We start from the raw sequence: 14,903 nt of genomic DNA, 5'->3' as shown, positions 1-14,903 counted from the left end.
TGCACTGAGACACCTTTATTAACACTCAGCGATCCAAACACACGGAACAAGACACCAACGGGGACCCCCGAGCACCGGCCCAGCCCCCCATGGACGGCCGCCCCCACTGAGAGTCCATGGGGGAGGGGGAAGCAGCCATCCGGACAGTGCTAGCAGAGCAGTGTGTGTGCGTGTGGGGGGCTCTGTCGCTCCAGCGGGGGGGAGGGGGGTCCCATCACCGTAGCTGCCCCCCCCGCAGAGCCAAAACCAGGTGGAGGACAGAGCCGCCCTGGATCTTGTAATCGGCCGCCGTCTTCTCGTCGTTCCTGCGGGGCAGACGGAGGGACACACAGACAGAGGGGGCATGAGCCGTGAGGAGCCACCACACAGCTGCCTGCCGTGAGGGTGGGGCCAGGACTCTGGGGTTCCCTTCCTGGCTCGGGGGGGGGGGGGGAAAGCGGGGTCTAGTGGGGGGCGAGAGGGGAGGCTGGGAGCCAGGACTCCTGGGTTCTACCCCAGGGGAGTGGGGGCGGCCCTCACAGCCCTTTATGCCAGCTGGCGAAAGGCACCCCCCGTAGTCTGAACATTCAGCCCAACAGCCCCTGGTCGGGTGCCCTGTAACCCCTAGTGACCCAAGAGCCATGGCACGGTGCAGGCCCCGGACACACCGGTCCCCACACATGCTGCCAACGCGCCCCCGAGGCAGCAGGCCACCGCCTGGCAGAAACGGGGATTTTACTGGCCTGAGGTGGCAGCCGGCCCGGCGCCCATGGAGATACGCGGCAGAACGTCCCGGGTTACCCAAATGGGTGGAGACACTCTGCCAGCGCACTCGGGGCATCTCCCTGCCAGGAACTGGCCATGCCAACGGCTCGATGGCCGGGGAGAGCTGGTCTGTGTCCCTAGAACCGGCTCTGTGCAGGGGGCAAGGGCGCATCCTCAGCTGGGCCAGCCCCCCGCCGGGGCCTCTGTCTCTCTCTCTGCCAGGAGACCCCACCAGGGGGCCTGGGAGATGGGCAGCACCTCCCAGGGAGGGCCAGATGGGCAGAGCCTGGAGGGGTTGGCGGGGGAGGCAGACAGGCTGGCACACCACCCAGTTTAAGCACCATTAAAGCTGCTGCTAATGGGGGGGGCTGGTAGCCAGGACGCCTGGGTTCTGTTCCAAGCTCTGGGAGGGGAGTGGGGTCTAGTGGTTACAGCATGGGGGGCTGGGAGCCAGGATGCCTGGGTTCTGTTCCAAGCTCTGGGAGGGGAGTGGGGTCTAGTGGTTACAGCATGGGGGGCTGGGAGCCAGGATGCCTGGATTCTATCCCATAATGCCCTAGGGAACGTTATGCTGGCAGTGGGAGCAAAACCTATCCCACAATGCCCCAGGGGCTGCTACACTTCAGATATCCCAGAATGCCCCTGGGCTGCAGCCACTATCACACCCCTCCCCCCCCACTCACATCTGCTTGCCGCTGTAGATGAGACGCTGCTGCTGGGGTGGGATCCCCTCCTTCTCCTCCACGCGCTCCTTTATCCGCTCCACCTGGGGTATGAGTGAGAGAGAGGTGAACGCTGGGCTAAATCCCCAAATAACTCCCTGCCCCAGGGGCTTCTGGGACAGAGGGGTAGGACCAAGGTCTGGACCCCAGGCGAGCAGGGAAGGGATGGAGGGGGCGGGTCTGAATGCTGGATCCCAGGAGAATGGGATGGGGGGGGGGGTGTCTCCAGAGGGGCAGGGTGTCCCCCAGCCCCACTCCCTCAGGGCAGGTACCTTGTCTGTGGGCTCAATGTCGATCTCGATCTCCTTCCCGGTCAGCGTCTGGAAGCAGCAGAGGAAGCCCCGGTTAGCAGCAGCTCCCCCAGGATGCCCCGGTGCAGCCGAGCTGTCCCCACTCCCTGCCCCTCTATCCCATCATGCACCAGAGCAGAGAGAGGTCCCTAAACCTGCTTCTCCCACAATGCCCTTGGGGACCCAGCCTTCCCATCATGCACTGGGGCAGCACCTCTTGCTCACCTGCTCTGCCCCCCCCCCGCAATCCCCTGAGACCCCCTTCACCCAGCCTGCCCCGGGGCCCTGGGGGGCTCGTACCCTGCTGCCCGCCCATCCCCGTGGGGCCCCGCCCTGTGCTCCCGGCATGCACCAGGGCAGGGAGTGGGCAGCACCTATCCCAGGATGCTCTGGGGCAGCAACTCTTGCTCGCTGCCCTGCCCCCCCCCACGCCCCCACCTCCCAGCGGCCCCCACGGCGGGCCCCTGCTCACCTTCACTTTGATCAGCATCGTGGTCCGGCAGCTCCTCACCTCTGACCCGGAACCAGAACCCAGCGCCCAGCCGCTCGGAGACTTTTACCCAGCAGCCTCCGCGCGCGCGCGGCCCTCTCCCTGACGTCACTTCCTCCACTTTGCACGATGGGAGCCGTGGTCCCCTCAGCACCACCCCCGCTGCGGAACGTAAGGGACTACACCTCCCATGGGGCAATGCAGAACTCAAGGGGGGGAGCGGGTCGCGCAAAGGCCCATGGGAGCGCCCCCAATCCCGGTGCATGATGGGAGTTGTAGTCCCCGTACAGCTGTTACCCCTTGAGCACGACGGGGACCGAACTACCTTTCCCATGAGGCAAAGCGGCTGAGAGGGACTAAGAGCCCCGGAGACGCAAAGGAGCATGGTAAAAAAGCCGGCGGGCCTGGGAGGGGGGCGCCTCCTGGTGCATGATGGGAGTTGTAGTCCGTTCACCCGTTTCAGAACGGCCAGGGGCCGGACCGCATTTCCCATGAGGCGCCGCGCGTAGAACAGGGCTCCCCCGCTGTTGCCCCGACGCCCCACGGGAGATGTAGTCTCGCCGGCCGCCCGCGCCCCTCCCGTGAGGCACCGCGCGCGGGGAAGGGGCGGGGCGCTGGAGGAACCTTTGGGTGCGGAGGATCGATCGCGCCGTGGAGGTTGAGCCTCGATCACTCCGCGGCGCTGGTAGCCACCACCGGAAGTGGAGGGGGAGGGGCGCACCGGAAGTGGCCTCCCCACAAATTTAAGCCCGTGTTGCCAGTCTGGGTTCTGGGCCCCGCCGTACAGCGGGATCAGCGCCCTGGCTCAGCCCCCAGTGGCAAGATGGGCTGGGCTAGGCTGAGACAACGGTGATGGGGTCAAAGGTTATGATGGGGTCAGAGGGCACATGGTGGCGAGTAGCGGGGAGGGAGTCACAGGTCACCTGCAGGAAGGAGGCTGTGGCGGGGTCAGAGGTCATGGGGGCATTCCAAACGGGTCAGAGGTCACAGGTGGAGGCCACAACGTGGAGGTTACGCCCTGGTCGGGGGGTTCGGTGGTGGCTGAGATCAGGGCCGGCTCCAGACCCAAGCGCGCGCTTGGGGCAGCATCCCGCGGGGGGGCGGCAGGCAGCTCCGGTGGACCTCCCGCAGGCATGCCTGCGGAGGGTCTGCTGGTCCCGTGGCTCTGGTGGAGCATCCACAGGCACGCCTGCGGGAGGTCCACCGGAGCCGCGGGACCGGCGACCGCCAGAGCGCCCCCCCCCCCCGCGGCGTGCCGCCCTCCTTGGGGTGGCGCAAATCCTAGAGCCGCCCCTTGCTGAGATTATGCAGGGGGACAGAAATCATGAACTAGCTGGAGGTCACTGTGGGGCCAGAGGTTCAGGAGGGTCGGGTGTCGAGGCAGAACTGTTAGTGGTGTCAGAAGTCACTATGGGGTCAGCGGTTGTGGGGATAAGGACCCAGAAGTGGGACCGTTAGATGTGACCTCACTCCGGGATCTCTGGCAACTTGTTCTCCAGCACATTTAGCAAGGACCCACAGCGCCCGAGGCCTACGGGGAGTCACCTCAGGTGGGGCCATCAAATCTGGGGACTTGTTGTCTTATTTTTAGCCAGTCACCCTTCTGCCTTTTTCCTTCAGAGCGCTGCACCAGATTCATGACAGATGCCTGGTTGCTGAGCCCCACGTCCCAGTCCCAGTAAAGCACCGAGGATAGGGTGCCAGGGCTGGAGTGGAGTCCCCTGGGGGCCTCTGGGATTGTGGAGGAGTCTCCCTAGCCTATCCTGAGCCACAGTCTCTGCCTCCCCCACCATGCCGCGCATCGATAATGACATCAAGCTGGATTTCAAGGATGTCTTGCTGAGACCCAAGCGCAGCACCCTAAAATCCCGGAGCGAGGTGAGCGCCCCAGCCTGGCTCTTCCTTCCCTAGGAGTCCCCAGACCTGCCTGGTGGGAGACCCACAGCCTATCCCTGAGTGTCTGGGGGCAGATATGGTGCACTCTAGGGTTCCTCCTCAGGGAGCCCTGCTAGCACCTCTCTCTCTCTCTCTGGCATAGGTGGATCTCCTCCGATCATTTACTTTCCGCAACTCGCACCAGACGTATAGTGGTATCCCCATCATTGCTGCCAACATGGACACTGTGGGCACCTTTGAGATGGCCAAAGTCCTTTGCAAGGTACATGGACCAGGGATCCCACAGCCGTCTCCTGTAGCAGCAGCATCACCGATTCCCCAGCTGATCAGTAATGGAGATCCACACCCCCATGTGTTCTTCTTCCCAGCCAATCAGCACTGGGGATTCCCACCCCGCAGGTCAAACACCATGTGATTAACTGCCCTAGCCATTCAGCATCAGGGATCTCCCCCCTCCTCCCCCACAGGACTGTAGGAGCTTTATAAGCCATGTGATTGACTTCCCAGCCAATCAGCATTAGGGATTCCCTCTCCTCAGGGCTGTCACTGAAATATACTTGATTAACTGCTTAGCCAATCAGCCCCCTCCCGCCCCCTGCTGAAGCAGCATTTCAAACTGCCTGATTAAGTGCACAGCCAGTAAACAATCAGGATCTCCCCTGGAATCTTCCACTATAGGAAGGGGAGTTCATGACTATCATTTTGGGCTGTTCCATTATAGCAGGGGGAAGAATTTTCTTTCCTCCTTCCATTATATCATCTTGGTGGGTTATTCCATTACATGGGGAGGAGGGAGGGGGAAAGGATATCTCTGTTCCTGGTGGGCAATTCCATTATAACGGGGGGGGGAATCTTTTTTCTTGGTGGATCATTCCATTATGATGGGGTGTCTGGGTGAGGGTGTCCCTCTGCTCAGTGTCACAACCCATATCCTCCTCTTCCCTCAGTTCTCACTCTTCACTGCCATCCACAAGCACTACAAGCTGGAGGAGTGGAAGGAGTTTGCTGCCCAGGAGCCTGATTGCCTGCAGGTGCATAGGGTGGAGGGGGGTCAGCCCCACCCTCCACGCCCCCAACTACCTCCAGGGGAATGAACCCCGATGCTGTCCTGGGAGCCATCCTAGCCCTGGCTTTCCCCCAACTGCCCCAGGGGGATCTCCTGCCATATGGGGAGCCATCCTCACCCCCCCCACTTCCTCCTTATTGCCTCGTGGGGATGTTCTCCCCCCAGAAAATAATCCCACTGCCCCAGAGATTCCCCTGCCCCCAGACCACCCCACTCTCCCCGTATTGCCCCAGGGAGCCATCCCAACTCCCTCCCCAGATCCTACCCCTGGAGGTCTCTGTCTTGGAGTGTCCTAACACCAGTGTCTCTCCCCAGCACGTGGCGGCCAGTTCAGGCACCGGCCCCTCAGACTTCGAGCAGTTGGAGAAGATCCTGGAGGCCCTACCCCAGGTGCGCTACATCTGCCTGGATGTGGCCAACGGTTACTCGGAGCACTTTGTCCAGTTCCTGCAGGACGTGCGCAAGCGCTTTCCCAACCACACCATCATGGTACGCACCGCCCCACCCCCATCAGTCATACAATCATGGTCCGTACTGTCCCCACACCCGCCAGTCATAATCATGGAACGTACCACCCAACCCCTGCCAGTCATACAATCATGGAATGTTCTGCTCAACCTCCGCCAGTACCACCATCATGGTATGTACCGCCTTCTGCCCTGCCACTCATACAATCGTGGTATGTACCGCCCCATCCCCGTCAGTCATACCGTGATAGTATGTACCAGCCCAGTCTGGCCAATACCACCATCATGGTATGTATTTTCCTCTCCCCCATGAATTGCATCATTTTGGTACATACCGCCCCATCCCCTCCAGTCACAACATAGTGGTACATACTGCCCCCAGCTGGTACCACCCTCATGGTATGTACCCCTTGTCAATCACACCACTGTCCCCACCCCTGACCAGTACCACCATCCTGGTACATACCATGATGCGATTGACAGGGGGGGTATGAACTCCCCCCCCCACCATCCCCTCACACACCCCCCCCCGACATGTACTGCCTTCCCCACCCCCATGATGGTATGTTCCACTGCCCCCCACCCTGGGGCATGTGGGGGCTTGAGGGCTCCCCACTCTCCCCACAGGCTGGGAACGTGGTGACGGGGGAGATGGTGGAGGAGCTGATCCTCTCTGGCGCTGACATCATCAAAGTGGGCATCGGACCAGGTGACTGGACTGGGGGCGGGGCTAAAATCTGGTGGACTGGACCATCTCAGCGTGATGGGGGGGGCACACACTCCCAGGGAGACCGGACCATTTCAGCATGATCCAGAGGGCCTGGACCATCTTGGTGTGATTGCGGGGGATACACACAGCCGCGGGGGCTGGACAATCTCAGCATGATGGGGGGCGGGGGGGAGATACTGGCACGGAATGTGGGGGAGACAAGGGCCCTGCACCCCCCACTTCCTGCGACTCACCGGGACTCCCAGCCAGCCAGTAACACAGAAGGTTTATGCGACGGCAGGAACACGGCGTAGAACAGAGCTTGTAGGTACCGACAACAGGACCCCCCCTCAGTCAGGGCCCTATTGGGGGGGCAGGGAGCTTGGACCCTGGCTCTGGGCCTCCCACCGTTTCCCCAGCCAGCTCCAAAGTGAGACCCCCTCCAGCCGTCTCACCCAGCCTCCCCCCCCCGCGACTTTGTCCAGTTTCCTGGCAGAAGGTGTCACCTGGCCCCATCCCCCTCCTGGCTCAGGGATCATCCCTCAGGTGAGGTCACACCCTGATAGCCCATCACATAGGGTGACCAGATGTCCCGATTTTGGGGTCTTTTTCTTAGATAGGCTCCTATTTTCCCCCCCACCCCCACCCTCTGTCCCAATTTTTCACACTTGCTGTCTGCTCACCCGACACTATGCAGACAGTACCAGCAAAACTCCCCCGCCGTATCCCCAGGTCAATCCGCCCCACTCCCTCCTCTGTCACAGATACACACACCCCAGCGGGTGGGGGGGCTGGGCCATCTCAGTGTAATGGGGGGGGTACACACACCCTGGGGGGCTGGACCATGTCTGCAGGATGGGGGGGGTACACACCCCGGGGAGCTGGACCATGTCAGCAGGATGGGGGGGGGGGTACACACACCCCGGGGGGGCTGGACCATCTCAGCAGGATGGGGGGGTACACACACCCTGGGGGTGCTGGACCATCTGAGCAGGATGGGGGGGTACACACACCCTGGGGGGGCTGGACCATCTGAGCAGGATGGGGGGGGTACACACACCCCAGGGAGCTGGACCATGTCAGCAGGATGGGGGGGTACACACACCCCGGGGGGCTGGACCATGTCAGCAGGATGGGGGGGGTCCACACCCCCTGGGGGGCTGGATCATCTCAGCAGGATGGGGGGGTACACACACCCTGGGGGGCTGGATCATCTCAGCAGGATGGGGGGGTACACACACCCCGGGGGGCTGGACCATGTCTGCAGGATGGGGGGGTACACACACCCCAGGGGGCTGGACCATCTCAGCAGGATGGGGGATCCCCAGTAGTGGGGTGCTCTTGCCAGCTGGCAGGCACTGATACCCGTCCCTGCCGTGTCAAGGTTCGGTCTGTACCACTCGGAAGAAGACAGGGGTGGGATACCCCCAGCTGAGCGCGGTCCTGGAATGCGCCGATGCAGCCCACGGCCTCAATGGACACATCATCTCGGTGAGCAGCGCCGGACAGCTGGGTTCTATCCGGGGAGGGGGGTCCAGTGGTTAGAGCAGGGAGCTGGGAGGCAGGACTCCTGGGTTCTATCCGGGGAGGGGACGGGGTCCAGTGGTTAGAGCAGGGAGTTGGGAGGCAGGACTCCTGGGTTCTATCCGGGGAGGGGAGGGGGGTCCAGTGGTTAGAGCAGGGAGCTGGGAGGCAGGACTCCTGGGTTCTGTCCGGCTCTGGGAGGGGAGGGCGTCCAGTGGTTAGAGGAGGGAGGCAGGACTCCTGGGTTCCACGGCTGGTCTGGGCAGGGGAGTGCCTCAGTTTCCCCTTGTGATTGCTCTCCGTCTCTCTCCCCTAGGACGGGGGCTGCAGTTGCCCGGGGGATGTGGCTAAGGCGTTTGGTAAGTGCAGCTCACCTCCCGCCTTGGGTTGAGCGAGGTGGGGGTGCCATTGCCTCACTGGTCCCCCCCATTTTGTGGTTGCAGGCGCCGGCGCGGACTTCGTCATGTTAGGGGGGATGCTGGCGGGACACACGGAGTCGGGGGGGGAGCTGATTGAGAGGGGGGGCAAGAAATACAAACTCTTCTATGGGATGAGCTCCGAGGTGGCCATGAAGAAACATGCCGGGGGCGTGGCAGAGTACAGGTACGGCCTGGCCCGGCCCGGCCCTGCAGGGGGCACTGGGGGAGCAGGGCAGGGCTGGGATCTCCCCAGGGGGGCAGGTGGTGGAGGTGCCGTTCGGGGCATGCTGGGCTGGGGATGGGCTCTCTCCTGGGGTGCTCCCACTCAGTCCCCGCAGGGCGTCGGAGGGCTGGGCGGTGGGGGTGCTGTTCAGGGTGGGCTGGGCTCTCCCCCAGGGGGCGCCGTGGGGCTCTCACACTCTCCCCACAGGGCGTCGGAGGGCCGGGCTCTCCCTGGGGGGCTCCGTGGGGCTCTCTCTCTCCCCGCAGGGTGTCGGAGGGCCGGGCGATGGGGGTGTTGTTCAGGGTGGCCCGGGCTCTCCCTGGGGGGCGCCGTGGGGCTCTCACACTCTCCCCACAGGGCGTCAGAGGGCCGGGCTCTCCCTGGGGGGCGCCGTGGGGCTCTCACGCTCTCCCCGCAGGGTGTCGGAGGGCCGGCCGATGGGGGTGTTGTTCAGGGTGGGCCGGGCTCTCCCTGGGGGGCGCCGTGGGGCTCTCACACTCTCCCCACAGGGCGTCGGAGGGCCGGGCTCTCCCTGGGGGGCTCCGTGGGGCTCTCACGCTCTCCCCGCAGGGTGTCGGAGGGCCGGGCGATGGGGGTGTTGTTCAAGGTGGGCCGGGCTCTCCCTGGGGGGCGCCGTGGGGCTCTCACACTCTCCCCACAGGGCGTCAGAGGGCCGGGCTCTCCCTGGGGGGCGCCGTGGGACTCTCACGCTCTCCCCACAGGGCGTCGGAGGGCCGGGCTCTCCCTGGGGGGCACCGTGGGGCTCTCACGCTCTCCCCGCAGGGCGTCGGAGGGCCGGGCTCTCCCTGGGGGGCGCCGTGGGGCTCTCACACTCTCCCCGCAGGGTGTCGGAGGGCCGGGCGATGGGGGTGCTGTTCAGGGTTGGCTGGGCTCTCCCTGGGGGGCGCTGTGGGGCTCTCACGCTCTCCCCACAGGGCGTCGGAGGGCCGGGCTCTCCCTGGGGGGCGCCGTGGGACTCTCACGCTCTCCCCACAGGGCGTCGGAGGGCCGGGCTGTGGAGGTGCCGTTCCGGGGCGCCGTGGAGCACACGCTGCGGGACGTGCTGGGCGGGCTCCGCTCCACCTGCACCTACGTTGGTGCCGCGAAGCTGAAGGAGCTGAGCCGCCGAACCACCTTCATCCGCGTCACCCCGCAGGGCCCCCCCCTCTTCGGGGCAGGGGAGTAGAGGCCCCCAGCACATCCAGCGGTGGGGATCCCCCAGCGCACCCCAGCTCATCCAGTAGCAGGGATCCCCCAGCTCATCCCCCAGCACATCCACTAGCAGGGATCCCTAATTTTTCCCCAATCATTCCATTCCCCAGAGCAGCTCCTGACGTTGAGGGTGGCAGAGGGGACCCCCAATTCCCTCCCCGCCTCCTCCAGGGGATCCATCCCCCTGGGGTCATCTCCCCTTACTCTGCCAAAGGGGGGCTATGGGGCACCCCCCAGCTGGAGACCGAGGGGGAGACTGGGCTGAATCATGTGCTGTGTTTATTTGGTGTCACCAATAAAAGATTTGTGGGGCACCCTCCGGAGGCTGGCGTGTCTGTGCCGTGGGGCAGGGGCAGGGTCCCGGGAGCGCAGCAGCCAGGGCACCTGCAGAGAGAGAGGGAGAGTGGGTGAGGGGGGGTATGGGGGTGCCCCTCGCGCCGGGGCACACGGAGGGTCACTCACCCGCCGGGGGGGTCCAGGTGGTCGCTGAAGGTGGGGATCAGGGTGTTGTGCCGCGTGCGCTGGTAGCTGGCCTGGGGGTGACGGGGGGGGTGAGTTATGGGGTCAGAGCCTGAGAGCCTGGCTCCCTGAGTGACCCCTGAAGCCCAGCCTGACAGCCTGGACCTCGAGTGACCCCTGAACCCCCGAGTGACCCCTGAAGCCCAGCCTGAGAGCCTGGCCCCCGAGTGACCCCTGAACCCCTGAGTGACCCCTGAAGCCCAGCCTGAGAGCCTGGCCCCCTGAGTGACCCCTGAACTCCATGAGTGACCCCTGAAGCCCAGCCTGAGAGCCTGGCCCCCTGAGTGACCCCTGAACCCCCGAGTGACCCCTGAACCCCTGAATGACCCCTGAAGCCCAGCCTGAGAGCCTGGCCCCCTGAGTGACCCCTGAACCCCTGAATGACCCCTGAAGCCCAGCCTGAGAGCCTGGCCCCCTGAGTGACCCCTGAACCCCTGAATGACCCCTGAAGCCCAGCCTGAGAGCCTGGCCCCCTGAGTGACCCCTGAACCCCCGAGTGACCCCTGAAGCCCAGCCTGAGAGCCTGGACCTCGAGTGACCCCTGAACCCCAGAGTGACCCCGGAAGCCCCAGAATGACCCCAGAAGCCCAGCCCGAGAGCCAGGCCCCCTGAGTGACCCCTGAACCCCCGAGTGACCCCTGAAGCCCAGCCTGAGAGCCTGGCCCCCTGAGTGACCCCTGAACCCCCGAGTGACCCCTGAAGCCCCTGAGAGCCTGGACCTCGAGTGACCCCTGAACTCCATGAGTGACCCCTGAACCTCAGCCTGAGCCTGGCCCCGTGAGCTCCAACCCCTGCCCTTGAGCCCCCAGCCCCCCCAATCCGCTCTGCCCTGCAGCCTTAGCCAGGGCAGTGCCTCCTGCCCCCGCAAGTCACTCACCTTCCTGCGGGGGCTGCAGCTCTCCTCCTCTTCCGACTCCCACACGATGTCCCCGGTCGTGTCTGGAGGAAGGCGGGGGGGTTACACGGGTGGCCCCGGACGCCTGGGTTCACCCCATCCTCTGCCTCCTAGGGGTGCGTGGGGATGGGGACATGTGCTCCCCTCCCCCAGGATTCACCCCTGGGAAAGAGACACACCCAGGCTCCCAGTTGCTCCTGGCATGGGGGTGGGGGTGGGGACGCACAGCCGGACTCCTGGGTTCACAACTGGCCCCTGCTCCTGTGGGGGCCAGGGGAAAAGGCCAGGGAATGACAACATCCACCCCCCTGGACCCGGGATTCCTCTGTCCCGGTCCCTGCATTGGGGGACCCCACCCGGACCCCTAGGTTCCCCCCTCTCCGAACGGCCGGTACGTACCCAGCTCCTGTTCTCCGGGCGGCTGGCAGCGCAGGCCAAGGTCAGGGGGCATCCTGGGGGGGGAGAGCAGGGGGGTGAGTGGGGGGCAGACAGGAGGGGACGGGGGGGTGAGTGGGGGGGAGACAGACTCACTCTTCCTGCGCGGGCACCGCCCCCTCCTGGCTCCGCCTCCGGCGGGACCCCGGCGTCCCGGGCACTGGCTGGGGCAGGGAGGGCGTGCTGGTTACCAGCTGCAAGGTGGGGGAGCCTGGGGGAGAGAGGGGAGGTAGGTGGAGCCTGGGATGAGTCCTGCCCCTCTGTCAGCCCCGCCCCCCAAACTCCCACCCACCCATGTGCCCTGCCCCCCAACATGCTCCCAGCCAGCCACCTGCCCCACCCCCAGGCGCTCCCACCCACCTGCTCTGCCCCCGCAATGCCCCACCTACCCGTGTGCTGGGGGTGGCCCATGTCCGCGAGGTACTGGGCCAGGACGCTGAGCTCCGGGGGGCGCTGGGGGGGGCCAGCCAGGGGGCACTCGCTCCAGGCAGCCTCCTGCAGCTGGGGGGGGAGGTGGGGATTAGAGCGTGTGATCCAGAACTGACCCCCCCACTTCCTTCCCCCTCCCCCCATTCCCTCCCCATACCTGCTGGAGCTGGGGCGGGGGCAGGGTGCTCTCCAGGCGCCCCAGATACTCGTAGAGCAGCCCCTCCAGCCCCCCCAGGAAGGGCTCCCCGTATTCGGCCTCCAGCTGCTCCTGCCGCAAGAGCGCAGATGTCAGCCCCTGGCACAGCCCCCCCCCAGCACTCTGTGCCCCCCATGAGCCGTGCAGCACAGCCCCATGCCCCCCTGTGCCTCCCACAGGTCCCCCCAACCCTGTGTGCCCCCAACCCCGACACAGCCCCCCAGCTCCCTGTACTCCCAACCTCCTGCACCCCCACCGCCACAGCCCCCTGTGTGCCCCCCCAACCCCATGTGCCCCCTGACACAGCCCCCCAGCTCCCTGTACTCCCATCCCCTGGCACAACCCCCCCCAACTTCCTGCACCCCTGGCACAGCCCCCTAACTCTGTGCCCCCCAACCTCCTGCACTCCAGGAGAGCACCCCATGCCTCCAACCCTCTGCGCACCACCAGCCTCAGCTGTGCACCCAACACACCCCAATTCCCCACCCCCTGCACCCTCCAGAGCCCCTGCACCCCTGTCCCAACCAGCCCCCTGCAGGCCGCGCCCCAGCCCTGCTCACCTCCACGTAGGTCTCCCGACGCTGCCGGTCACTCAGCAGCCCCAGCACCAGCTCCCGGAAGGTCTCCTGGGCTTCTCCCACCCGGCGCAGGTCCCGGGCAGTCTGGGCAGGGGGCAGCAGGACGTGAGCCCCTGGGGCCAACCAGCTCCTGAAATGCAGCCACCTCTAGGGCGTAGCGCGGCATGAAAACCAGCCTCGGCCAGCTCCCTGCAGCACAGCGCCCCCTAGTGCCAGCACTGACTGTGGGGGGACCATTTCCCCTATTGACCCTCCGCCAGCTCCCTGCAGCACAGCGCCCCCTAGTGCCAGCACTGACTGTGGGGGGAGAGTGCCCCCTATTGACCCTCCACCAGCTCCCTGCCAGCACTGACTGTTGGGGGACAGCGCCCCCTATTGAGCCTCCGTCCTGCCTCACACCCTGCAGCACAACGCCCCCTAGTGCCAGCACTGACCGTGGGGGAAGAGCGCCCCCTACTGGGCCTCTGCCACGCCTCGCTCCCTGCAGCACAGCACCCGCTAGCACCATGCCGAGGCCAGGTCTGACGGCCAGGGAACAGCGCCCCCTGCTGATCCCCCACCCCACTCCCTGCAGCACAGCACCCTCGAGTGCCACGTGGTGCCCGGGGAGCCCTCCCCCGCCGCAGGGCAGGACTCACGGCCAGCGGGTGGCGCTGGTGCTCGCCCTCAGGGAAGTAGGTGTCCACGGCGTCGTAGATCTTCCCGTCCGGCTGCTCCTCCTGCAGCATCCCCATGATCACCTGCGGGGAGCAGAGCATGCTGGGCTAGCGGCCCGGAGCTGGGGGGGGAGCCTGGGTGGCGCGGGGGCTGCCCCCCCTTACCGCAGCCTGCAGGCCCAGGCGCAGCCGGGCGTAGTGGCGGAAGAAGACGACGTCGGGGGCCGCCTGCCCCACGGCCTCCAGCAGCCCCAGCACCCGCGGGAAGTCGCGCACCTGCCGCGCCCGCATCACCTGCCAGGCGGCCGCCGCGGCCAGGCGCAGGGGGGCGCAGGGGTCCTGACTGGGGGGGGCCGGCGTGATGCCCCCCGTCGCCTGCCTGGGAGGGAGACCGGGGGGGGTTAGTGTGGGGGGCGCCCAGTGTCTCCCCCACCTCCAGGCCCCCCGGCCCCACTCTGTCCTGCCCCCTCCCTAGCCCCGCCCCCTGCCCCATCTCCAGCCCCACTGCTCTGCGCTGTCCCTCTTAGCCCCGCCCAACTGCCAACCCCAATGGCCCCGCCCCTCCGCCCTGCTCCGGCTCTAGCCCCGCCCAACTGCCAACCCCAATGGCCCCGCCCCTCCGCCCCGGCTCTAGCCCCGCCCCCACACCTAGCCCCGCCCCTCCGCCCTGCCCCGGCTCTAGCCCCGCCCCCACATCTTGCCCCGCCCAATTGCCAGCCCCAATGGCCCCGCCCCTGCGCCGGCTCTAGCCCCGCCCCTTTACCCGCCCCCGGCTCTAGCCACGCCCCTCCGACCCGGCTCTAGCACCGCCCCCACGTATAGCCACGCCCTCCGCCCTGCCCCGGCTCTAGCGCCGCCCAACTGCCAGCACCGCCCCTGCTCTAGCCCCGCTTCCAGCTCAGGCCCCGCCCCTCCTGCCCCCCACTAGCCCCCCCGGACCCTCGTGCCCCCACCGCCGCTCACCCGTTTTGTCTCACGTCACTTCCGGCCATGCCTGGCCTCGGCCCGGGCCGTTGGCGGCTCTTCCTGGCGGCCGCCGCTCGCACCGCCCGCCTTCGGGCCGGTCTCCCTACGTCACTTCCGGCCCGGGCTGCGCGAGACGGGCCGGATCAACCCGGCTCCCGTCGCGGCGCCGTAGCCTCGCCCCGCCCCTCAGAGGAGGCCCCGCCCCCTTCCCTAGGAGACCCCGCCCCCAGCAGCTGCAGCCCCCGGCCGGTCCCCATCTCGGCTCCACCCCGTTGTGCTGGGGAGGCCCCGCCCCGCCGCTGGGGATCCCCCTCCCCCCCCGGCGGGGTCCCTGCCCCCCCCGCGTGACCCCCCCGGGGGAATAACACAGTCGGAGGCAGGAGTTGGGGGCAAACCCTTTATTGTAAATAACGATCAGAGCCCGACACCCCCCAGGGATTCCCCCCGCCCCCCGCTCGGGGGCAGCC

At 66.3% G+C, this 14,903-nt stretch overlaps 3 protein-coding genes across 11 annotated transcripts; 1 reads left to right on the top strand and 2 right to left on the bottom strand.

Moving 5' to 3' along the window:
- On the bottom strand, positions 1-2,429 carry NEDD8 (NEDD8 ubiquitin like modifier). 2 transcript variants are annotated; one of them, XM_044985864.1, is made up of 4 exons: positions 2,229-2,429; positions 1,739-1,786; positions 1,428-1,510; positions 1-305 (listed from the first exon to the last, which is right to left on the bottom strand). In XM_044985864.1, exons 1-4 carry the CDS (start codon positions 2,244-2,246, stop codon positions 215-217), a joined length of 240 nt encoding a protein of 79 aa, XP_044841799.1. In that variant the 5' UTR covers positions 2,247-2,429; the 3' UTR covers positions 1-214. The 2 variants fall into 2 exon arrangements, with proteins under 2 accessions (XP_044841799.1, XP_044841798.1); XM_044985863.1 differs by lacking the exon at positions 2,229-2,429 and adding an exon at positions 2,057-2,157.
- A 357-nt stretch (positions 2,430-2,786) lies between these two features.
- GMPR2 (guanosine monophosphate reductase 2) lies at positions 2,787-10,081 on the top strand. 4 transcript variants are annotated; one of them, XM_044986117.1, is made up of 10 exons: positions 2,787-2,931; positions 3,867-4,124; positions 4,285-4,404; positions 5,090-5,173; positions 5,524-5,697; positions 6,303-6,384; positions 7,769-7,875; positions 8,225-8,267; positions 8,352-8,511; positions 9,547-10,081. In XM_044986117.1, exons 2-10 carry the CDS (start codon positions 4,038-4,040, stop codon positions 9,734-9,736), a joined length of 1,047 nt encoding a protein of 348 aa, XP_044842052.1. In that variant the 5' UTR covers positions 2,787-2,931; positions 3,867-4,037; the 3' UTR covers positions 9,737-10,081. The 4 variants fall into 4 exon arrangements, with proteins under 4 accessions (XP_044842052.1, XP_044842056.1, XP_044842055.1 ...); XM_044986121.1 differs by having other exon boundaries at positions 2,795-2,903; XM_044986120.1 differs by lacking the exon at positions 2,787-2,931 and adding an exon at positions 2,942-3,095.
- Positions 9,870-14,617, bottom strand: TINF2 (TERF1 interacting nuclear factor 2). 5 transcript variants are annotated; one of them, XM_044986112.1, is made up of 11 exons: positions 14,434-14,617; positions 13,636-13,849; positions 13,453-13,554; positions 12,797-12,961; positions 12,198-12,308; positions 12,001-12,112; positions 11,708-11,822; positions 11,576-11,628; positions 11,159-11,220; positions 10,225-10,295; positions 9,870-10,146 (listed from the first exon to the last, which is right to left on the bottom strand). In XM_044986112.1, exons 1-11 carry the CDS (start codon positions 14,460-14,462, stop codon positions 10,029-10,031), a joined length of 1,152 nt encoding a protein of 383 aa, XP_044842047.1. In that variant the 5' UTR covers positions 14,463-14,617; the 3' UTR covers positions 9,870-10,028. The 5 variants fall into 5 exon arrangements, with proteins under 5 accessions (XP_044842047.1, XP_044842048.1, XP_044842049.1 ...); XM_044986113.1 differs by having other exon boundaries at positions 12,198-12,302; XM_044986114.1 differs by having other exon boundaries at positions 12,797-12,898.
- Positions 14,618-14,903: the final 286 nt, after the last annotated feature.

This window comes from Mauremys mutica, chromosome 13 (assembly GCF_020497125.1).
Source record: "Mauremys mutica isolate MM-2020 ecotype Southern chromosome 13, ASM2049712v1, whole genome shotgun sequence".
Taxonomy (NCBI): domain Eukaryota; kingdom Metazoa; phylum Chordata; order Testudines; family Geoemydidae; genus Mauremys; species Mauremys mutica.
This window is presented reverse-complemented; position numbering and strand designations above follow the sequence as displayed.